A 24,369-nucleotide genomic window follows, 5' to 3' on the forward strand; every position below is an offset into this window, starting at 1 on the left:
GAGGCGGCGGCCGAAGAGAGTCTAGACACGCAGCCGCCGTAGTTATCACCGTCGATGCGGGGCGGCGGTGGTTGATGAGATTCGCGGGGTGGAGAGGAACCGCGGGGTGAAAGAGGGGTGTGGCGGGTTGTGGATTTGCGTAGTGCGGCTGCCAGGATGGGCCCGCGTTGTTTTCTCCGCGTGCCGCGCATTGCCGGCGCCCCCCGTTGGACCCCCGAACCACGGGGCCGACACGGGTGTTCTGGGCTTTTTCCGGGGCCCTATTTACGCCAGCAACGTTTGGGGAGCTCCGGTGGGGGAAATTTTTGGGCCTCAACCCCCAAAGGTCGTTTGGGGGCCTTTGGGGGCTCCTAGCGGGGATGCTCTAAGTACCTGATGTTCCGAAGTTCAATGTGTACATCTCCTGGCCACGTACCCGCTCGTGTTAACAAAGTTTTTATGTAATATCTTTTAAGGAACAAAAAAATTGGTACCCGTGAATTTTATTTTTTTCAAAAACCATGAATATTTTTGTAGCTGTGACATTTTTTGAACCGATGAATGTAATTTCTGAAACCTCGTGAACATTTCTTTGAATTGATGGCGTCCATGTACATCTTTTAGCTTCGTGAACTTACATTTTTGAACTCATGAACCATATATCTTTTTAACCCCGTAAAATATTTTTCAAAGATACTTGAACATTTTTTTACAACTCGGTATGTTAGAAACTTTTTTAAAGCAATTAATATATTTCTTTGATTCTGTAAACATTGATTTGGAACCCATGAATATTTTTGGAATTCATCAAAATATATTTTTGGATCCATGAATGTATTTCAATGAAACTCACGAACAATAATTTTTTCATCTGCTTGAGAAGGCAGTAACCCTAGTAGAAACTTCACATTCGACACAAGTACCATAAGTTCCTTATTTCGTTCTCTGTACAACTTCACAACATAACGCATTTACTGACACAGTAATTCCGGACGAGTCTCAGTTCTCATATACGGCCCACAACATCCTGAACGTTCGATTAAGTTTGTTCCCTAAGCAATGATGCGAAGATTGAAATTAACCAAGCTTCTTCTTGGTTTCGCAGATGTAAGCGCAGGCGATGACAGCAACAGCAACTGCGAAGAGAGCCGTAGTTGTCGTCACCACCCTCTTGGCCTTGTCTCTGGACTTCCACGCCAATAGGGTAGCACGGGAAGGCGTGAACCCGAGCTCGGAGAGCTTCTTGTGCGACTCCGCGTAGTCCCTGAAGAACGCCTCCTCATCCTGCGCAGAAAAAAATGCCAGCTATATCCAACAAGCTAGGAAAAAATTGTAGCACAAGGACCGGAGAAATTCTGAATTCCACTGTGATTTACCTTTGCATATTTCTCGACGTATGGACGGAAAGCTGGATGGTCCACTAGAACCTTGTCTGTTGGCAGCTTCAGGAGGCCATCGGAGTCCCCTTTCAGAAGCTCACTGCGCATATACAGAAGAGGAAGTGAGGTGATGGCAATGTTTGATGCGCAGCGGCAACTGATGAAACATGTCATGGTCATGCTTACATAAAATAGGAGTTGTCAAACTTGAGAGGTTCCTTTGTCCAAGCACCTTCGAATCCCGACCTGTCACGCCGGGCTTTCCCCTGAAAATTTGCAATTGCAGAATAACAACTTTCTATCAAAAGAAATGTGGTTGATGAGTTGTTATGTTAACACGCCAAAAATGTGAGGTTAGATTACCAGAGTATGTCCACCCGAGAGTGCTACTATGTCCTTGTCAGTCAATCCCATTCGGTAGAACACATCACCTGAAGACATGATAACAGAAGCATTTTTTTAGCGATCTTTAGCTCTTTAAGCACATGATTTTGCGAAACTCTAATTCAAAGTGCATGAGCTGAAACTAATTTTCGGTAATGCAATACGACATTTTAGCATCTCGAATTTCATTCACAAAGAAAGATTCGTAGAATCTAAAGAGTGGTGGTACAAATTGGTTACCTTGCTTAGCATCTGGCAGGCGTCCTTCCTCAGGGCAAACTGAAGAATCCTGGTTCACATGCCAAAGAGTACTAGTATTAAGGTACTTTGACAAGAATTAAGCAGGGTCTGGAAATGAACCTGTGGATGCTGCTGTTCTTGTTAACTCACCTTCCTGCCAGGAATGAAATCTATTGTTGGTCCACCGGTGACCTCTACGGCAACAACCCCGGCGAGCTGGTACAGGTCGGCGTACGAGATCTTGGGGTGCTTCTGCTTGATTGGTTCTGCACCATAGGAACTCACCATCAGTTATATTTGCTTTTTTTTTTCTTTTGCGGGTAATCAGTTATATTTGCTTAAGCTGGATCACAAGTGAAATCGTCGACGTAAGAATCGAGTGGCGTGCTGACCTAGAAGGTCGACGGCGATATTGAGCCCTGCATTGGCCGCGTGGCGGAGCTCCTCCGGGAGCCTGATGGAGCCGTTGGGGCCTCCGGTGTTGGTGGCCTTGTCGTAGGTGCCGGCATCGTGCCATCTGCGCCATGGTCACCGTCGTTATGGGAGATAGAAAACGCCAACATAATGGAGGAACACGAGCGGCACGTACGCGAGGCGGAGCATGATGGGTGCGCAGCTCTTGCTGGCGATGAGCGCGCGGAGGTCCCGCCGCGCCTTCTCGATCTCGGCGATGTACTCCGCGACCACCACCGGGCTTGCAGCCGACGACATGGCTACTCGAGTCTGTCTTTCTCTGTCTCTGTTCGTCGGGGCAGAGGAGCACTCTGGTTTGGGCAGGGGAATGAAGCAGGGGCGGGGCTTTGTAGGAGCGCGCGGCCGAGCGGAGGTATGAAAAGTGGAGGGGCGAAAGGAAGGTAGGAGGGAACTGGGAGGAATGGAATGGAATGGAGTGGAGGCGCGGAGAAAGCATGGGATTTCTCCAGATGAAAGCAACATCTGGATGGATGGATTATGTACGTGATCCTTAACAAGCGGGGTAATAAAAACACAGTGTAGAAACAATGGCGACGGAATCGGTGGCCTTGGTCGCGGTGCCGTTCCCTGCGCAGGGCCACCTGAACCAGCTGTTGCACCTGTCCCTGCTGGTGGCGTCGCATCCCGGCGCAAGTCCCGTGTGCACGGCTGGGAGCTGGGACCCCGACGATGGACCTCGGCTCCATCCACTTGCACGACCGCGCGTCGGGTCCGTACGTGCGCACGCTTTGTCCATGAGGCACGACCGCGCGGGCGCGTCGGTTCCGTACGTGCGCACGCTTAATTTGCGGGCCCACCAGCAAACGAGGCAATTAATTACGGAATGAAGCAAGCGCCAGATCCCTCGCTCGCGCCGCCTGGAACCAAACCAAACCAATTAATCCCTCGCTTTTTGCCCTCAAAAAAATCCCTCGCTTTTCCTTAATTAATTGTCTCCCTACTTAATTATTCCAACCTTCGCATCCCCTTTATTTTTGCGTCCTTTGATTTCTAATAACTCCATTAAGACGTACACGCGTCCCGTGTTCACGTACGATATGCTGCATGCGTTGCTGCGAACTCGCAATCATTTCTTTTTTGTGTGTGAAAGCTGCTGCTGCTGTTTTTCTTTCTCACAGCTTATTAATTACTGCCTTCTGGTTGCTTCGCTTCACCCTTCCCGATGCAAAATCCATCGATCGCGGTGTTTCAATCTTGAGCTGCATGCTTTACACCTTCCCAACGCCAAATCTAGTGAAACCAAAAAAAAAAAAAAAAAAACGTTATTAGAAGCTCGGCACATGGCGTAACCTCGACCTCGTGACTTCCGCACTGCCACCATGCCCGCCACACCCCATCGCAAAGTCAAGAACCACCGCTGCTGCCCACACCGACGAGCCTCACGGAACCACGGGGAAAAAAAGGAGATCCCACCACTATCGTCGATGGCGTAAACTTTGCCATGCATGTCCGGCCTACGACAGTGGCTAGGGTTGAGACCCTCCAGTGCCGCCCAAGCGACGACGACAAGGGAGGGGCTTTCTCGGAACTCCCGATGGGGATGTCAGAGCATAGGAGAGATTGTGATGGCGTCGCTGTGAGGGAGGGGGAGATGGATGCAACCAGGGCCACGAATATCAGTGCCGCATGCCTTGGACAAGTGCGCCACTGGTAAGTAGCATAGCAATGCCGCATATCTTTTTATACAGTAGCGACACACCTATAACATAGTGTGTCACTGCTAGCAACATGGGGCTACCTGTTTCCCTAGTAGTGCTCTAGCGGCTACCGAAAAACTCCGGCGACATACGGGCTGCGCTCGGTTTTCTGCTTCGTGCAGAGCCCGTATAGTGGTGCTGGCTCGTAAAACATAGTTCAGTGGCCCGAGAACAGCCCGCGCCGGATGGTGCATATGCCGCTTGGGCCACCGGACCCTAGCAAAAATCCTATCTACTTCCCCGCATTCCCTCGCGAAATTCGTCACCGTTGACGTACCTCCAGCGACCAAATACTCCACTGCCACCACCTAATCCACACTGCCATCCACGTGAAACGCTCCACCGCGTCGACATGGACCCCATCCCACCGCCATCCCCGCCGCGCTACGGTGCCCGCGGCCAGCTCCTCAAGACAAGCGCCGAGCTCAAATCAAGCCGCTCGGTGGGCAGCAAGAAGCGGGCGGCGCGGGACTGGACCAACTGGGGAGTTACTCCACCTCCCTCCCCCGCGTCGTACGCCTATGGAGGCGCCTCCTCCTCGGGTGCGGGGAGCAGCAGCGGCAGCAACCACCGTACTTTTTAATCCGCCGCTCGCTCTCTCCTTGGGGTTCAGCTCCGAGGATTCGAAAGTAGAAGACGTCATCAACGGCGACTACGTCGCCTCCGACAAGGCCGAGGCGCGCGTCCTAGCGCGGGTCAGGCGGAGCTCCAAGCGCACCGCCTCCGCGAGGTCACCCCCGCCGAGCTGGAGGAGGCCCTCCGCCTCATCGAGCGCCAGAAGGCGGAGGAGGAGGCGGTGCGGCAGCTTCAGCAGCGCCAGAAGGCAGAGGAGTGCGCGGCGGGCGTCATCGTCATCGAATGAAGCGTCGTCACCGCCTTAGTTGATGTGCGCTAGCCGCCGTAGATAGATGCTCCGCCGTAGGTAGATGCGCATCCGTTTCTTTTGCTCTATGTATGAACTATGATGCGTATGAATGAACTATGATCCGTATGAACGGTGTGTGATTGTTAACTGAACTTTCTCTGAATTTCCCGAGAGTACAACGAACACCGAAAATTTAAAATGTACAATTTACGATTCGGTGGCTGCTCTATCCACGAGTTTCTAAAACTGAAATGCGGGATTTAGGTGAAGTGAACTCCTCCGTTTACAGTTCGCATTTAAGGTAGCTTCTAGAGCTGCTCAGAGTAGTTTACGAGAGTGGTTGCACTTAACTTGCTAGCGGAGTACTGGTACGTGAAAGGTTTGTGAGCGAAGCCGAGCGGGAGCGCCCGAACCTAATCCATGCAGTGCAGAAGCAAAGAGCAAGCCAACGTGTGGATGGGATTGGTCTGCCACGTGACTTAATTAGCAAGGAACCGAACCGAGTTGGTCGATTTCAACGAGACACGCCTAATTTGTTCCAACTCAAATTATGTGTGCGTCAAATAAACTACTCCGATATATATTACGAACAGTATAGTTAGATGAAGCTAATTTGTGCTCAGGCGGATTTTTTTGTTTTGTTTTTGAGATGAGTCCGGCGGAATTTGCTTTGTTGTGTTGTCACGGCGTTGTTGCCTCCTCACTTCAATGAAAGGTGGCGATATTGAAGAAGAAAGCAAGCAAGTGCGGTGCTTTTTCCGATGTCTCGTTAGATTCGTTCCGTTGCTGCATCAAATTAATGAAAATTCAAACTGATTCTCCTTATTTTCTTTCTCTCGCGTCAGCCAAATCGAGAAATCCGACGCCCCTCCACTCCACCAGTGCGCGCGCAAACAAATATCACCACATACTATACCCACAAGTTGGCGGAATCGATTGCCAAAACCGCTTTGCTTCGCTCATCGACCATTGCCTAGCTAGTTCACTGACAAGACTGTTTGTGCACGTGTCCATTAGACTACTCATAGTGGGAGTAACATAGCTAGTAACATCACACATCTCAAGGCATTTTGGTGATATGGCATGCGAATAAATAAAGAAAGAGAGTGAGGTGGTAACTAGCTATGTTACCATAACATCACACACCCCAAGGCAAAATGAGTCTACAACATAATAAATGACACAATGCATGGCACCACATATAAGTTACTACCCATTATGAAGGTAGTAACCTAGAGTAGTAACATGGTACTCCCTCCTTACCAAGGCTTAGGGCGTATAATTGTTTGCACGCCGATTAAGATGGGGTTTAAACCGATAATAGGTTCCAGTTTTGCCCTCCCTTTAATCTCTCATTTGTTACGCAAAGGCTCCTCGTTTCTCGCTAGCTGCCGCCACGTGAGAGATGGCTGTAACTTCTCTCAACCCACGACCCAATCAGGCACCCTTTTGTAGCATGCGTGCCCAGCACCACACATTGACGGCCATTAAATCTGCGCGTGACTGCTTGGAATTAGGAACGGCGGTTTACATGCAGCGACTTTTGAGGAGGAACCAAGAAAAGAGGAGGGGCATATTCGGGAGTTTAGCGATTGCATCAGCTCCTGGCGTCGCCCGCGCCTTGTTCCCTGGGAAAAATTGCAAAAAAAATTACGCCCTAAGCCTTGGCAAGGAGGGAGTATATGTTACTAGTCTAAGTTACTCCCCACTATGAGCAACCTTACAGCAGCTAGCTAGCTAGCCGGTTCGCTTTTCCTGAGCAACCCGGTCCTCTATAATTTTCCCTTGCTAATTAAGCGCGCATGCATGGTATATACGGAGTATCGATGGTTTTCAAAAAAGAACCAAGCACATCCATCCGCTAGCCCACACCTCTGTTTTGCTACTTATTTCCAACATAATTCACTACTCTGAAAACAACCCCATAAAAGAAGAATCCTTCGAATCGTGACACTAAATCCTCATAAATCTCCGACATTCTTCGAATCGTGACTCTAAATCCTCATAAGTCTCCAACATTCTTTTATGGACAGAGGGAGTGCTACTAACATGCAAAACTCGCCAATCAGCCCATGCGTCGGATATTCTTGATTTCAAATGGAAAACTCAAATGGCTCCTCGTATCGGATCTCAAGGGCAAGAAATCAATCATCAGCGGCCCTACAAATCTCTCACTACACCACAATGGTCATCCGGCCAAGAATAAACTTCTCTATCTTGCTAGGTCATCCTAACTTCTCTCCCTAATCACCCTCTCGTCCAAACCTCCCTACGCCTTCGTGGCCATCCTAATCCCGCATATATCTCTCTCGAAGAAATTGTCTTGTTTTTTTAGGCATTGTCTTGTTTTGTGGATTCTTGGTCAGCACTTGACTTCACGTCGCCTTTCGGCGGACGACGTGGACATCACGCCGATGCATGTGAAGTGGTCTCAGCTCCATAGGCCCTCCGCCAACACTGGACCATGGTTGTTTTCCTCGAGCCGTCCGGGCCTACATACTGTATAAGCCGTGTTGATCCCGGACTCGCCTTGCGTCGATGACGCGAATTTCTCGACGAACCTTTTGTGAAACGATCTTTTGTAAACTATCCCAGGTGTGACAAGTGTAATGGCGTGCATGTGTGTATTTTTTGTTTCATCACGTGGTGTGGTAGAACCGCATGTGTATGCACACATTTTCTTTCTTCCCGATAAAGATGTGTATGCCCACATGCACATGGAGCTAGACTCTAGCAGATGCAATCCATCCACTGATTTGCATGTGCATGAACTACTTAAGCAAAACTAGAGAGGCAAAGGAAAGTTGACGCGCTGGGATATTTGATTGTGGAGCCGAAATATTTGTATCCGGCCTAGCGGGAATTTTGGACGAAAATTTGGCGAAGTGTGGAGACGAACCCCAGAACACTCCTCCATCTCGTCCTTTCCCCTCCCACCGACGAAACATCATCTCCTCCTCCCAATCGGGGGGCCAATTCGCTTCCAGCCACCCGCGTCTCCGGCCAGCTCCGGCGGGCTCTCGCGCTGCTGAGCCGCGGCCCGAGACCACCTCGTCCTCCTCTCTTGATTCAATGGCTTGGAATCCTTGATCTGCATCCCTCCACCACAAACCCTACCCCAGACGCGCGCATCAGATCGCCCGCCCTTCTCTGCCCTGCACCAGCTCAACCCGCCCCGGGCGACTTCCCCCTCCTCCGCTCGTACAGATCCTCTCCAACGGGACCACGGCGGCCCTCTTGCTCACCAGCGGGAAAGGAGGAGGGGAGGTGAAGAAGAAAGGGCCCTCCTTTTCTGCCCGATAGGATCGGCACGCGACTGGTTGCTTCCGGCGGCGCCATGGCACGAGCAGCTGCACCTCTTCTTCAAGGAGGAAGGAGTCCTTGGGCTGCTGGTGCTGCTGCAGCCGGCAGGTCTTCAGATTGGTTCAGGTTGAACAATATCTCCACAAGTCTCTGATAAATGGAACTTCTACTGTTTTTTTACCAAAATTAACGGTACATACCTGTGTTCAAGATTAGTTCAATTTGCCTTTCATGTTCTTAAAAATATATTGCTCAAGGATTAATAGTCTCAGAGCATGTACTCCACTAAGACAATGTCCCCCATGGACCTGTCCCCTTTCCCTGAAATGTTGTTGTCTGTATTGAAAATATCATGTATTCTAACAGTCTGTAGCATGTAGCTTAATTTTAAAGAATGCTTTTTGAGCAAACAGTGGCAACATCTATGATTATCCATCGTCTCAAATAAAAGTAGATAAAATGGCAGCACGATGAATGCCACACCACACTAAAGAGTACCCACAATTAACTAGCCTGATAAATTTACTCGTTAATTAAGGAACATATACTGATTTGTAGCAATTATTTGTTTCTGATTCAAATTTCTCCACGTCAAGCATTCTGGCTTTCAAGTTTATACTTTTTATGTACTCAATTGTTAAAATTATTTTATTGGGCACTAGTTCAAGCTCTCCTGCATCCTGATTTGATTGTCTCGTGGCTGGGCGGTTCAGGGGGCCCTAGCATGGTTGCCATGGCATGAGGAGTTGTGGCTGCTTCACCTCTACATCAAACAAGAAGGACAGCGAGACTGGTTGATGATGTTGCACCGGTGTCGCACATCTTCCTACGCTGGATCAGTACTTTATTTTTCTTCAACTGATGTTATTAGGTAATGTTGTGAAACGATCTAGTAACTAGCATTTGATGAAAAATTTGCGATTTGTTATTGGAGCAGGACGGGAGTGGAGGTCTCCTTCGTGGGGCTTCTAAAAATGCTTGTTTTTCTTGTTGTTATTGTCATTGCATCATTCCAGCTTAGTTTTGCATGTAGTTAACTGTCGCATGTATAAAAAACATGATATGTTCTAGTAGTTTGTGATGAAGCAAAGCTACTCAGCAGTTTCTGGCCGATAGCTAGATTCGTGCCTGTTAATTTTGCTGATCATGGATGTCGTGTTGTTTTACTAAAGAAATCAATTGTAAAATGATTAATTTAACTTCGATTCATCGTCATGGTAGTATATCATCATAACGGAAATAGTCATATTAAGTGCATGGTTGTGAACTGAGACTCCCATTCTCTTTAGTTTGGTTTGGTGCTTAAATTTCTTTCTTTTCATACTTGTACAGGATCTTGTTTCAAGAGGTGAGGAGCAGGGGCGGAGCTGCGGTCAGTGCTACCGGCGCTGTAGCAACGGTCTAGCTGCTAGCCAAAGGTTGTCTTGAAGGTTGAAGTTTGTGGTTCGGTAGCTACGGTGTTTTTCCCGAGGTCCATTTTCTTTCCCAGCCCGTGATTTTCAGCTGTCTTGTGCATGTGAAGTAAATGTGACGTAGGAGGTCGTGTAAGTTTGCTGTGATCACGATGTTGGTATGCATCTTTATTCATATGCCATCTCAGGTGTTTAGCCATAGTTCACTATTTGTTTGAGATTTGAGTAACAATATCCTAAACAACCAGGAAGTAGATAGCTTGAATTAATGCGCACTGTAGTTAACTCCATGCAGATTTTTGCCACCTAATTTTGAAATAGGTGGCAACATGGAAGTGATACTATTCAGTTCTATATGCTTATTGTGAAAATAATACTGTAGTTCAAATGCCTTCTTACTCTTGTTATGAGGTTACTAAGGCTGCACCGGTTCTATTTCTTGGTCTGTACAAAATTGGGAATTTATTATGCTAGTATATCATCATAATGGAAATAGTCGTATTAAGTGCATGGTTGTGAACTGAGCTTCCCATTCTCTTTAGTTTGGTTTGGTGCTTACATTTCTTTCTTTTCATACTTGTACAGGATCCTGTTTGAAGAGGTGAGGAGCAGGGGCGGAGCTGCGGCCGGTGCTACCGGGGCTGTAACACCGGCCTAGTTGCTAGCCAAAGGTTGTCTTCAAGGTTGAAGTTTGTGGCTCAGTAGCTACAGTGGTTTTCCCGAGGTCCATTTTCTTTCCCAGCCCGTGTTTTTCAGCTGCCTTTTGCATGTGAAGTAAATGTGATGTAGGAGGTCATGTAAGTTTGATGTGATCACTGATCACGATGTTGGTATGCATCTATATTCATATGTCATCTCATGTGTTTAGCCAGAGTTCACACAATTATTTGTTCGAGATTTGAGTAACAATGTCCTAAACAACCAGGAAGTAGATAGCTTGAATTAATGCGCAGTACTGTAAATTTTTGCCACCTAATATTGAAATACGTGGCTACATGGAAGTCATACTATCCAGTTCTATATGCTTATTATGAAAATAATACTGTATTTCAAATGCCTTCTTACTCTTGTTATGAGGTTACTAAGGCTGCACCAGTTCTATTTCTTGGTCTGTACAAAATTGGGAATTTATTACTCCTACTGTTTATTACTAATACTGTTTATGTTTCTCTTCATGCTCTTTTGTTATATTTATGTAGTTCCTCTATTAGATGTGTGTAGCAGGGAAATTTCAATAATTATGCTGCTTGGCTGATCCAATTTTAATAATTGTGCATTGTGCTTTATTGAAATGCATGTGCTGCTGCCTAAATGGAAAGAGGAATTGAAATGCGTGTGCTGCTGCTGCTTTTTTTGTGAATGATGGATTTAAATTTTTGTCTACTGCTCGTTGTCTCGCTTGCAAGTTTAAGCTACTTGTGATCTTACTTTTACTTGTGCTACTTCTTTACAAATGGTTTCTTACACTCTGAGAATGAAAACATGTAAGTGTTGCTACTTCAGATTGTGGTGTCAGTCCAAATGCTATTTCTTCTCTGATCTGGTACTTTCCTTAATCAAATGCTATTTTGATTGCCTTGTGGCATGTAGATGTATTCTTTGTTGCCTCATCGTGTGGATCCTGAAGTCAAAACACACTCCTTGGAGCTGACCAATCTTGTTTTGTTCTTGTTGGAGGTTATTGAGGAGGACTAGGTGCCCGACAAGCTAGCTAGGAGCTGCAGCCAGATGCGAGGAAGCTGGAAGACATCAAGCCTGGAAGTTTGATGATCTGCCATATATATTTCATTCCTTGTAATAATTAACTGTCCATCCGCCCCAGGCTGGTGTTCTATTTAGTGCTGCACCTATTGCTCGACACCCATTGCCGGTGAGTCGGTTTTCTGACATTTTACACTTTCCCCACTTCCTCTCATTCTACTTCACTGCACAATTCCAAATTCTTGCATTCCTTTTCTCGATTAGCAACTTGGTTAGCAGAAGCCGTGCTTTGGAATATGCTGGAAACCTTCCATGTTTAATTGTAATAAAGCATTCTAGTTCTGGATTGCTGCTTGCTGAAGAACACTGGCTCGTGGGTAGCCTACAAAGAGCTGGTTGTTGCCCATTTAGGGAATGTGATTCCACATTAAAGTAAGTTGATAAGTGGATTCATGTTTAATGGAATTTGGTTACAGTAAGTTTACTTTTGGCTCTGAACTGTGAGATCTTCCTTTTCCTATGCTCCTTGTCTGGCTAGCACTTCTGGCTTGAAGCAGCACGTGGTCTATGACTTCCTTGCTAATATGAGATTGACTAATGTTGTTTTTGTTATAGAGCGTGCTCTGCTATATTCACTGATCTGGACACTAACTGACATGTTACATGTATGGAGTGGATCAACTATCGTGGATCAAATAGACCTTCAAGAGCAGGTCAAAAGGCTGGGTGGAGAAGTCACACTTTCTACAAGCTCACTCAAAAGGTTGTTGGAGCAAGCAGCCAACAACCTTGACGATTCACAAATTCATGTAAATATATCTATAATCTTTTCTGAGCTAGCTGGGCATATTTTTCTACCCTACATCAATCCTAGAAACTTTGCTTCTGTGGTGCATCGGTGTCCACTTTCCCTTACATTTGTTTTTCGTTTTCTCCTTTTAGTTGTGTTTTGCTTGGTTTGCATAGTTAGTGCTAACAGCGGGCAACTCTTTGAAACGCTAATTAACGCTTTCGCATGAATTCCATTCTCACATGCGAGGCAGGAAAAAGATTAGCTTTTGCGTTTGCTGTGAGGGATTGAAGGCCTATTAGAATCCTGGCGCTGGCTGATTAGCTCCGCGTTGTGGGTGCTCTAAGGGCATGTACAACGCTGAACTCTTGTACAGGCCCTTGCGCAACCAAAATCAATGAAAGCTCAGAGTCAGGTATTTCAGAGCAAGACGCTTAGCTGAGGTGCTTAAAACCTTTTTTTTTTCCTTCCATGCGTCTAGTATTGTGTGAGCGGAAAAGGCAGAGCGCACTAATCTTGCGCCGACGCCAAGCTAAATCCCGAGATCAGACGAAAACAACCCTAACGTCAAGTGTTATCGTCGTTGTACATGCCCTAAGACCTTATTGGTAAATTTGTTTAACCATTTACTAGACTAGAGTCTCTTTTCTTTCAATCTCAAAGAGAGTTCTGCAACTCTGTAGCTATACCTTCAGAGTATCTCAACGTTGCTATATAGCTTGTGTAACTACTAACCAATAAAAGTTACTCGATACACGTTGTGGTTGCAATGTGGCATGGCTGAAGCATCCATTCCGCCGCGATTTTTTGCCCATAACTGCTTCTTTTCGCGGACGTGGTTAAGGGAGACTGCATGTCCAAGCGAGTCCATGGCGGTGGAAACAATGACGGCGCCAATGTTGCGAGCCGACGAGCAGGCCATGATGCTTGCACTGGAGGTGTCAAGTAGAGTAGGGTAGGAGGAGGGGGTGAAGAAATTGATGATCACGCATGCCTTTTTTTGAGGGAAGATGACGCATGCCTAATTAGAAGCAAAAACGAAGGACCATAATTAACAGGCTATTTTGCATCACAATTAACGTAGTGCACAGCTTAATTAACGGGAGGAAGTTGAGGAGGACGTGCCTAGATTTTATCGGTCTTCCTAATTAACAATCCGTCGATCCGTGTTCCAGCCAATAACATAGCAGCAATTTTCCTCCGGCGAATTGCCCTAAGCACACAAACCTTGGCAACACACGATCCACGCCCCTCTATTCCCCGTTTGTCCTCCACCCCCGGCTCGACGGACGGTGCACCGGCCGCGGCCGTCTTCTGCAACTCCGTAGCATCAAGCGCCGCCGCTCCTGGCCGTCCCCCTGATGAGAAGCTCTCCTAGGTTAGTCCCTCTGCTCACTCCTATGCGTCCTCGTCTTCCTTTTTATGCTCTGCTCACGTCTGGGTAATCCCCTTGTGCTTTGATTCAGATCAGGTCCAGGAGGAATGGGGAAAACGGCCTGCTCATGAGGAGCCAGCCATGGACGTCGCCGTCCAGAGCGCGGTGCTGGGGGTGGACGATGTTCAACTGAATGAAGGTGGGTACGGCCTGGCCAGGATGAGAGAGGTGGCGCAGCCGCGATGGAGACACAGTGTCTCGGCTAGTTTTTTTTTTGCCGGCGGACGCGTTCAATCACATGCCTCTCCGGCCAACTTGTGCGCATGGCTGAGGGAGCTGGGTGGGTGCTGCACAGCGGCGAGGGTGCGTCGATGTGACGTCCGCAACGTGTGTGACAGAGGGGAGACTGACCAGCAGACGCAAGCATGAGGAGAAGGCGGCAAGTTGTTCTAGCCTCGGCCCGCGAGATCTGATCACAGGCTGTGGCAGGGAGGCACTTGGAGCGGTCCGCACTCTTCTCTCCGACGGCGTCCACTCAAAGCAGTCTATGAACTGACCAACTGACGCCAACTTAGACTCGATCGTATCCACTCTATCATGTACCTCTAGGAAATAACCGTCAACACAATTCAGGTACATACACATGTTCTTCAACCCTAGACCGGCTGGGCTTGTTTTGCGAAAAATATATCTTGGTCTGCTTGACATTTAGCAATGGAATCTAAACTTGAGTAATCCAATTGTGTAGTGTAATCCAGTTCAAGCCAGCTTGGCTTGTATTGATTTGTTTGTTCTTTGCCTCATACCAGATAGCTTATTTTCATCGATCGATTGAGGCAGCAGCGGCAAAACATACCTGCTGAGTTAATTTGGATCTATGTACTGTCCTTGAATTAGTAGAACTTGGTAGCTATCGTGTTGGGACAGTGCGTTTTGTTAGGGCCTTAATCACTCAATTTCAGATTCAATTGTTGTACAGTTGGGACAACGGTTCTGTTTATACGTTTAACTAGTTAACTAGTAGAACAGGTACAATTTTTTTTAGCAAATAGCATGCCTGATGCTCTCTTACACTTTTGCCGATTTTAAAATAGTCTGATTTTTTATTCCATGGTGATTTGACATGCTGTTTATTTTTGTGGGTATACCCTTATCCAGTGAAATGCACTCCACTTTCATGTTTTAACAAGTACCACTCATAAGAAAGCTCCAGGCTAGCTCCTAGTATCTGAAAATTACTTTTCTTAGAACTAATTTGTTGTGTAGAATTTTATCAGCCCATGGCATCACGTTTTTATGCTGCATTAAAAAAAGTTTTGTAATCTTGTAATTGCAGGCATGAGGAGTTGGTGGCGACGGCAGCTGCATCCTTCCCCGGGTCATCCTCTGTGGGCTGGCGCAGTCCCTAGGCTCCGTGCTCGCAGCCTCCAACGTCCTCGCCAGAAACAAGGTCGTGCTCGCCGCCGGCGCGCTGCTGGTGAGACACCTGATCCCTTCTCTTCATACTGTGTTGCTAGATGTTGTCTGGGTGTAAAATAATACGTTCTTAGCGCTTCTTTTAGTGCTCCATGATTTGCATTCTGCTAGCTGCCTGCATAGATTCAGGACTACATGACTTGGTTCAGATTTGTTTGAATAGAGGCTTGCGAAACTTTTGTATGCAAGTTTTGGTAGTTGTTCAGATTCGATGCTTGCCAGACACTAGCTATTACCATGTAGTAGCTTCCTAACATGTTGCATGAAGATGCACAACTGCTGCATGTGTTATCCTTCCTAAGTTTACCGTGTAACATAGATCCTATTCTAATCATTCATGTGACAGTGGCTCCTACCCTACTTGTTATGTCATGAATCTTGGTCTTTCTGTATTGGTGGAGGGTCTACCAACAAATTATGCACAGATTGACCAATTTACGAACATCATTTTATTCTCTAACAACTGAAAGAACATGATAACTAGACTATGACAATGGTTCAGATTCAGTTGATGTGTACCTTTTATATTCGTACAACGTTTTGACTAGTAGAACGTGTGGAGCCGCTTCTTTACATTTGAGTAATTTGCTTGCCTGCTGGAATCTCACCTTGTGGATTAAGAAAAAAAATATTTCTTAGTCCATGGTGATTTAACATGCTGCTACTTTTGGGAGTGTACTCTGATCCGGTGACATGCACTTTGCTTTTCATGCTTTAACAAGTACGAGTCACAACAAAGCTCCAAGCTACTAGCACCTGAATTATAAATTATAACTTCTCCAAGAACTACCTTTGCGGTGTAGGATTTTATCGGCACATGGCATCATGTTCTTATGATACTGTAGTAAAAAAAGTTGTTTAATCTTGTAATTGCAAGCTGGAGGAGATGGTGGTAGGGTCCTTCACCACCGCCAAGTTCCTGGCAACTGTGACCGCGTCCTCCTGCATAAGGCTGCTCCTCCATGGGCTGGTGCATCGCCTTGGTTCTATCCCCACAGGCTCCTCCGACGTCCTTGCCGAGAACAAGGCAAGGATTACGAGTCGCTGAGTTGCAACTTGTCGCTCAGGTACCGACTCACAGACTAGTCGATATGCTGCAGCAAACAAGAGATGGCAAAAAGAAATCAACACATGACCTTGCACATGAAAAGTTACTATAGAGAGTAGAAGAGATGAGAGCAGGGGACAACAATGGTTGCCTGCTGCGGATGGTGGAATTAGCTTCGTGTTGGTGTTGCCTTCGGAGGAGCTCAAGACCCAGGCACAGCCGTGAAGGAGTTCAAAGGGGAGGAGGCGCAGAGCACAGTAGCGAGGTGATAGGTGGCGGCGCTGGTGGCGACCAGAGGAGATGCAGCGCAAGGGGAAGGGCAGCCAGAGGAGAGGCGGCTGGGTGGGAGGGTTCTGTTTCGATCTGGAGGGGGTAGGGTTTCACGGGAAGGCCTTTTAGTTCTAGCCCAAAACTAGTCGCTCGACTAAAAAAAAAGACAAGTCGTGATTTGTTATCGACAACTTCAAGTTGTCGTGTTGCTCCAGGTTGTCGTCAATGAAGTTACGACAGCCGGACAAGTCGTGCGACAAGCCGCGACTTATCGAGCGACTCGTAATCGAACAAGGCTGTGTCTGCCAATGTCGTTCAGCCGGTGAGACATTTCATTCCTAGTCTTCACAATGTTGTTGTAAAAAAATAAGTTCTTCGTGTTGCTTTTATTGCATTATGAGTGCATCCTGAGAGCCACCGTTTTGTAGATTCTGGACCGCATGGCTTGCTTCAGATTAGCTTTAGTATAGGCTTATACATATTTTGTATGTATGTTGGATAGTAGTTGTTCGAATGTAGTTTGATCTTAAATTAACTGCATGGTGGCATTAGAATTGCCAATTCTTCTGCATGCGTTGATTTGTAGACAGAAAACTCCTATAGATCAGTGGCTTAGTCATGGTTCTGTGGTGGAATCATGCTACTATTCTGGATGAAGTAACCGATTCTTGTGAATTATCTCCTTTGTCTCACTACCACTCACAAGTGACATTCATTATTTTTTTATTTTAGAATGTAATGTGCATGAAGTTGGGTACAACTATTCATCCATTTGTTTTTCTTAATTCATATCCATTTACAACTATTCATATTTGTCTCGATCCTTTTTGTATATTTCATAGCCATTTACAACTATGGAGTCATTTTTGGTCCAATCTATTGCCTTTTATTGTATGTATGATTGATTGTATTTTGCCTCCACGTTATATATGTTGTCCAGTGTTTCAGACTAATTACTGATTATTTGGTAATTGATGGCATAATTTCTTTATCAGCAATTCGTGAATGCACATCCAAAATGGATAAGAAGAATTTCATAACACATGTGCTGAAGTAACTTATTTAGCAATTGATTTGGGAATGCTTCTTGTATAATTGTCTGCTTGAATGAGTTGGATATTCTTTCAACCATATCATGGCAAGCACTATTCCGTGTTTATTCATAGAATAGTTTATATGGTTTCTTTAGCTGCTAAGCATTAATATATCTTGGACACATTGGTGCTTAGCTATGCATATAAGTCGACTTGCAGTATAGAAAGCTGCTGATACAAACATACCGACTATGCTACTTAGTTTATTTAGTGGTTCTGCTACTTTACTTCACCTGCACCAAAGTAATCCTCATATTCTTTTTTTGAAAGAAACACTAAGTGAGGAATAAGAGAAGTGACCATGCATGGGGGAAAGAGTAAGAAAGGTGATACAATAATGGTAGTTATATTACAACTAGTAGCATGCTAGACAAGTTCGGGTGGTATATTATAAATCACAAAGGATCATGTTCCTTCGTAGGAGGAATTTACATAACACCGCTACTCCAAAATCCCCCGAAGTTGCAGCTTTCTATTTTTCAGTTTCTCTGTTTTAGAATGACATGGTTATTTAAACCCTGCATTCGTACTTGAAGTGTAGCTTCTGCAAATATATTGAGTTAGGCAGTCTATCTGTTGCACACAATGCGATGTTCAGATAGCTGATATAAAGCTCAGTTTCCAAGTCAGCGCTGCCATCTGGAGAAAGGAGAGAGCGTCATCCAAAGCGTGGACCTGATGAAGCTTGGTGAAAGGAGATGAGCCGTTGGTTTGAGGCTCAAGTTACTTGAGGGCAACCTGGAGAAACAAGGGGAGTCGGGCATTGCGGCGCCCAAGTACATTCACGTGTTAAGTGGGGTCTACAAAAACACTGCCGGTACCCTCAGACTTGTGCTATTTTGGCTATTTCTATGCTCTTTCGGTCATATGGTATATATCCCGCAATTGAAATGGTAAATTTGTGGTGATTTGGATGTTTCATAATTATCCATGTTTTTGGTGTGTTGGTGCTGGTTTTCAAACCTGGGAAAAGCTTATGCTTTGCTTCATTTTTATGATGATTTAATGGACGCCATAATGTAGTAATATTATGAAATCATGTCAGTTGAATGAATGGCGGTAGTAGAATAATGTAATATTTATGTTAATGTTTTGAGGTGAAGTCTATTGCACCATTGGGTTCTTGAGCGTTGAATGTGTGTTTTTGATGAATGAATTTCTAGATACTAAACCGTTTGCAAATAGCATTGGATGGTTCAAAAAATGTAGAACATGAAACTGGCTTGTTTCATTTTGTTGTAGTTTTTGGTCTATCGATATTTGGGTGGCTTTCCATAGAGCATGAAGCTAAAGAAATTGCTTATGAATTTCTACGTATGTTGGAGTGTTTGGTCTAGTGACATTTGGATGGCTTCCTGTAGAGCATATGAAACAAAATTTTCATTTTCTTGAGCTTTCTATAACATGATATCTTGCGCTATATGCACCGGTACTACCGATAATAATTGATGGCTGCTTAATCATGTAACGAATGTAATGGAACCTGCTTATTTGGGGAATTGTTCACCGATATTAGAGTTTTTCACGGCTGAATTTCTAGGTAATAGACCGGCTTGCACTTAGTACCAATTTACTGAAGAACTAATATGGCAGTGCGATGTATGCTTGCACACAGTCGCTAGTACTGGACCATTTGATCACTATTAGTACTGGATGTCATGCAAGGTACTGGTAGGGGCAAAATTATCCTTCTACCAATATGTGTATTGTTTGTTCTTCATGTTTATTGGATGAAGCATTGGTCCTTTTTTTGTTTATGTTATTCTGATGCTAAATGTAACCTGCTCATTTGTGTGACGTCCATTCTTCGCAATTAGCTTGCTTCTTATTTTTGAGACCTCTACATGTTATTTGGTATTTCTCTTATCCTTGTGAGAACATAATGACATTGTCACAGTCTTTGTTTTAAGTGCAGATTTCTTTCATTTTGATATTTGGGTGGGTGGTGGAAGACCTCAAAACCTATTAATTACATGTTGTGACAAAGTTTCTCTGGAAAATTTCTTCTAGTTCAAAATTTACTGCCAGTATGCACTACGATTGCTTTCGATTTATTGTACCTGCGAAATGTTTGAGTCGATTTCAATGAGAAGACAGGTTGTAAATCTTGTAAAATGATAATAACTTTTGAGAATCATTAGACATTTCACCTTGATCAAGGTTTTCGTAGAACAATATTCTGATCTAAAAGAGCTATTGACCGTTAAAACATGGTACATTAGTGTGTGTGATTATAGAGGTTTCTGACAGTTATCTTGCTGGTACATGTAAACATGTAAACACAGTTTGCTACCTAAGGTTGAATTCTCTACTACTAAGTGTGTGTGTACCAGACACGGATTGAAAAGAAGTTCTACTCAAGTGTTCCCATAAGACATTTCACCTTGCCCCATCCTGTGACTGATTTCTTCTTTTGCCGGTGCCACAAGTCCACATCTCTGGGGTTCTGTCTAGAGTGAAAGGCTTCCGCTACCAAGCACTACACTGGAACAGCCGCGATGCGATGTTCATAGTAGGCCCTCTGCATGTTTGAGTCGTGTTTTTTCTTAGAACCATGTGTGGTGTTGCATGACTGACTCTTATGCTAATTCATGGAAAGAACATGCTCTTTTAACTGATTATTATGTTCTATACCTGGCCATGTGTCGGGCTGGGCCAAGAAAAGCCCGAGAATGGAAATTAGGCCCAAGCCTAGCTCGGTTGAAAGCCTGGAAACCCCGTTGGGCCATCATGCTGGTACATGTCAATCAACTCTTCGTTAAATGCTGTTTTGGGGATACCCAGGCTCGGCCCGACTATCTGGCCAACATTTTGAGGCCTAGGCCTACGGCTTCGGGGCGGGCTGCCCATGGCCAGGTATATTACGTTCCTCTTGAGTGCTAATTTTCTTCGTAGCCCCAAAATGTACAAGAGTTGATTGACATGTGAAGTGTTAATTTATCTTTGAGTTTATAAGTGATAGCGTCAACCTGCAATTCGTCTTGTTGTATTTGTAGAAGGAGCTTTCTCTTTGTTTTGAACTTTTGATTCATGCACTTGTATCTTGTTGTATTTATACAAGTACTAGTGAGTTTATACATGATGATTCTTGCACTTTGTCTTCGTATCAATCTGTTGTGGGTGTTTGCATAACTGAGCTATAAAATTTTCTAGCACTGGCTGGTATATACTGTTACATACTGACATTTTACAAGGTTGCTTAACGGGTTAACGTGTGGTGCCTATTGCTTAATTTGACCCTTGACTTGCGGACACCGGGCATGCCGATTTGTAAATTATGGGCTTATCCTTGCTTACTTGGTGCCGGATGTATTTTACAGGGGTGCTTGACAACTTAAAACATGGTGCCAAATAATTTGAAAAAATTATATTTTATTGCTTTCTCTCCTTTTTTCTTGAGTTTTTGAGGTAGTTAACAGATTGAAGTGGGCTGCTGGATGTGTTATGATTGCTGGGGTGCCAGATGTATATCTTGAGTATCTTTGTTGCCAATTTGCTTTAGGATTCAGTGCTTAATTAATCTTATTTAGATACTCAATTATTGTTTTTTTCTTGGCAGTGGTGGATCGTGGTGCCGAATCGTGATGAGGCCTACGACCATGGGAACCTGGGTAGTCCCCAATGAGCTCGTGACAATGATGAAAACAAGGTGAGACTTGCAAACCATATATCTTGTTCTGAATGTCAATCAAGGTTAGTGCTATGGAATCAAGGTCCTAGATGAACATTGGACCTCGAAGGTAAGCCTAGGGATATGAATAGCTTCAACTTAGCAGATCACAAGTTTCGAATTAACCATAAGCTTAATTATGGCACACATTTACTATCTTACTTGCCTGAACATCCTCCAAATTTCTAAGACTGAATGTGTCGTTGACAAGAGGATGGAAGGAAACCCAATCTAAATTTATCTTGCAATTTTTTTTCCTGATAATGACATACAGTTATTTGACTTTCTGCATGCTAATCTGTAGGCGTGAATGCTGATGTCACTGCAGATCAGTATGACAATTACAAGGTTAGTTTAGAATAAATGGCATATTGTTCAGATCAAGAACTTGATGTCAAGCTTACAGTCATAAACTCATCTCTTGTTCGACAACAGGAAGCTTTTGACGACATGGGTGTCAATGGATACATATTTTCAATTGCCTGGCCTCGACTTATCCCCGGTAAGGCCATACCGCATATGTTGAAATAATTGTCTTGCAAATATTAGTTGGCACTGCACTAATTTGGTGGTTTGTGGTACATGAAGACGGGCGAGGAGCTGTCAAGCCCAAGGGACTGGAGTACTACAACTATTTTAGACTTCCATCTGTATTGCTGCCATCGTCTGCGGGATAGCATGCAAGAGGGCAGGATATATACAACTATGGCAAGCCCAAAGATGATTCATGGTGAGTTGCATTTTTTTATGAAGCTTTATAACATGTGGAGACGAAGAGCTGCCAATAATGTTATGTGTAGGGTGTAATTGTTGTAATTATTGTAATTGTTGTTATGCGTTAATAAGTTCTGACATACATTTTTCCAAGTGAAGTCACAGGTCTGCTAATGATCCAATGGGCATTTCTACACTGAGATTTGTTTTACATCACCATAGTCTTTGTTCGTGTGCGGCTGGATCGCTACTTCAAAGGTGGCAGACAACGTCGCCCACCGTTGACACAAGTATCCTTCTTTTCCTCAATCGCATTAAAGTAGGCTACTTGGGAAAAGGCTTTGATGTTGTTGTTGTTGTATTAAAGTAGGATACTTCTAGTGACAAAAGGTAAGTAAGAGTAGGCTATTTATTTTTGTTCTTGGGCTAATGCTGCTACATGTTGTAACTATCTGGGTGTTTTATTTCCTAGAGATCTAGAAGATGCAGGCTGTTGTCATGCAGTGAGTGAACATAGCATCTTAATGTGTGTGGAGATTTCATTCTTTCAGGATCTGGCCTGGCTGGTGTTACAAGATACTGGTCAAAATTTCCCTAAATTTTGGTGCATATTACCTACTAGCTGCTTGGGTTGATTTTCCCCCTAAATTTTAAGACATGTGCCGATGAACGAGCACGGCGAGTGCCCTCCCGCTCCATCTACTCCACCTTACCGCAGCCGTCTTCGACGTCGATGCAGACAGGATCCACCGAGCTTGCCCAGCCCTGAGTTCCAGCCGCCAGATCCTCCGCCAACACGGATCTGACGGGAGGCCGAAGGACTCGAGCACCACGCCGGGCCTCGAGCCCCCGCAAGTCGAGCGCGACGACGACGAGCCCCCAGGAGCTCCACCGCCGGAGAAGGCCGCCCCGACACCAAACCACCCGTCACCAGCCCCACCTCCTCCAAGGCGCCGCCGGCGGGATCTCCACCCTACCGTACTGTATATACAAGCCGGAACCGGGGATTTGTTTAGTGCCCCAACACTGGTAGAGAATTGGTTTTCCTGTATTTAGTGTTCTTGGTGCATCAGCCTTACTATATATGCTAGGTGGCAATACTATCTTAGAAAATAATGTAGTTTGGCAGCTAGCATACTAAACGAGCTTGATAAACATCTACCTATTTCTAGATATTGGTAGTACTTGTGTTAAATTTGAAGGAATATGCATGAAAGTTCGTGGTCTTCATCTTCCTTGATGTAGCAGTTTTAATAAAGGAATCCCGCTTGCAAGATGTCCATAGAGGTGCTAATTAAGCTTTGTTTCTCTATAGCATGAAAAGAAATTTACACCTCATGCTGTTGTTGTGCAATATTTTACGATTCATTTTTGACTAATATAATTATTCATAATATGTGGGAGATAGATGCGAGCCGCCAAGATGGGCACCGTGAGATTCGGCCGAGTGAAAGACCCTGGAGAGAGAGCCATTTGAAGAGGATGGAATGTAGCTGTGCATTGTTTTGTTCTCTCTCTGTTCTCTAGGCCCAGGAGTTGTAATGGTGGCACCGCGGTTTCATTTGGCATGTTTGTTACTTGACTGTTGCGAGCTGAGCCGGAATGTGTGTATATGAATGCCATATGAGCTGTGTTGTGTGCATATTATTTTATATTGAATTTCCGATATATTAGGGCGGTCACAACGCAGATACACTAAAATCGTATTTAGGCGTCTCCAGCTCATTGCACTGCAAAAGCGGTTGGGAAGGGTGACCGGATTGAACGGGGAATTAATTCATCTAGAGGTTGTGAATAAGATATATACCAAAAAGAAGATACTCCAGTTTTCTTGAACTCTTCTCCTCTAGCATCTTTTTCTTGAACTCTTCTCCTGTAGCTCTCCACCTAAACAAAAAATCTGACGTCCACTTTCAGATGGAAGATATGTTTTGTTGGGGCGTTGGGCTGCCCTTAGCTTCAGTAGGGCGTGTGATGAACTTCACAATAGAAAAAAGGACATAAAAAATCTTAATGGGTGGAAAAATCGAGGAGACTCTTTAGTAACGTAAAACGAGATTTTATTTAGAGGATTAATATCCTAAAAATCTGGTATATGAATCAGTTGTTTCCATCGTTCTTCGATTCAGTAACTAATTTGAGGCGCTAATCACAACATGTAATCAACCTGCCCTAACAAACAAAAATAAGATAGACTACCATGTCCAGAACTAATCTAGCCAGGCAAAGCGTGAGGAAACAAAACATATCTGGTAGAGAAAAAACACCGTAGAGTATCCTAGCTTATTTATCCTTCCTTCCTTGTAAAAGTTTCTAATCAGATAGTGAATTATAGTAAGTGCCTTAACCTTGTGGACCCCTCTCTAATTTGTCCTTCCCACTAACAACCTCCAATCAGATCTGTATTTTTTTGTGTTCCCTATTTTGAAGCGATATAGGCTCCAATGTTTCGGACTTTCCGTAATCCCTGCATGTTCCCACCTTGACCAATCAACTGT

The 24,369-nt window shown here is 44.9% G+C and overlaps 1 protein-coding gene and 1 long non-coding RNA gene across 2 annotated transcripts; one reads left to right on the forward strand and one right to left on the reverse strand.

The window, feature by feature from the left end:
- Positions 1-882: 882 nt before the first annotated feature.
- On the reverse strand, positions 883-2,775 carry LOC139835958 (probable L-ascorbate peroxidase 3, peroxisomal). The gene is made up of 8 exons (XM_071825858.1): positions 2,572-2,775; positions 2,375-2,499; positions 2,133-2,248; positions 1,983-2,031; positions 1,722-1,789; positions 1,545-1,624; positions 1,356-1,458; positions 883-1,263 (listed from the first exon to the last, which is right to left on the reverse strand). Exons 1-8 carry the CDS (start codon positions 2,691-2,693, stop codon positions 1,057-1,059), a joined length of 870 nt encoding a protein of 289 aa, XP_071681959.1. The 5' UTR covers positions 2,694-2,775; the 3' UTR covers positions 883-1,056.
- Positions 2,776-7,971: 5,196 nt separating this feature from the next.
- LOC127331167 (uncharacterized) lies at positions 7,972-23,454 on the forward strand. Its single transcript, XR_011751366.1, has 13 exons — positions 7,972-8,447; positions 9,035-9,192; positions 9,654-9,792; positions 10,319-11,866; positions 12,050-12,243; positions 14,936-15,076; positions 18,024-18,304; positions 21,047-21,136; positions 21,462-21,505; positions 21,593-21,659; positions 21,746-21,887; positions 22,031-23,158; positions 23,280-23,454. It is a non-coding gene; the product is annotated as an uncharacterized lncRNA (long non-coding RNA).
- The last annotated feature ends 915 nt before the right edge of the window (positions 23,455-24,369 follow it).

This window comes from Lolium perenne, chromosome 2, assembly GCF_019359855.2.
Source record: "Lolium perenne isolate Kyuss_39 chromosome 2, Kyuss_2.0, whole genome shotgun sequence".
Lineage (NCBI taxonomy): Eukaryota > Viridiplantae > Streptophyta > Magnoliopsida > Poales > Poaceae > Lolium > Lolium perenne.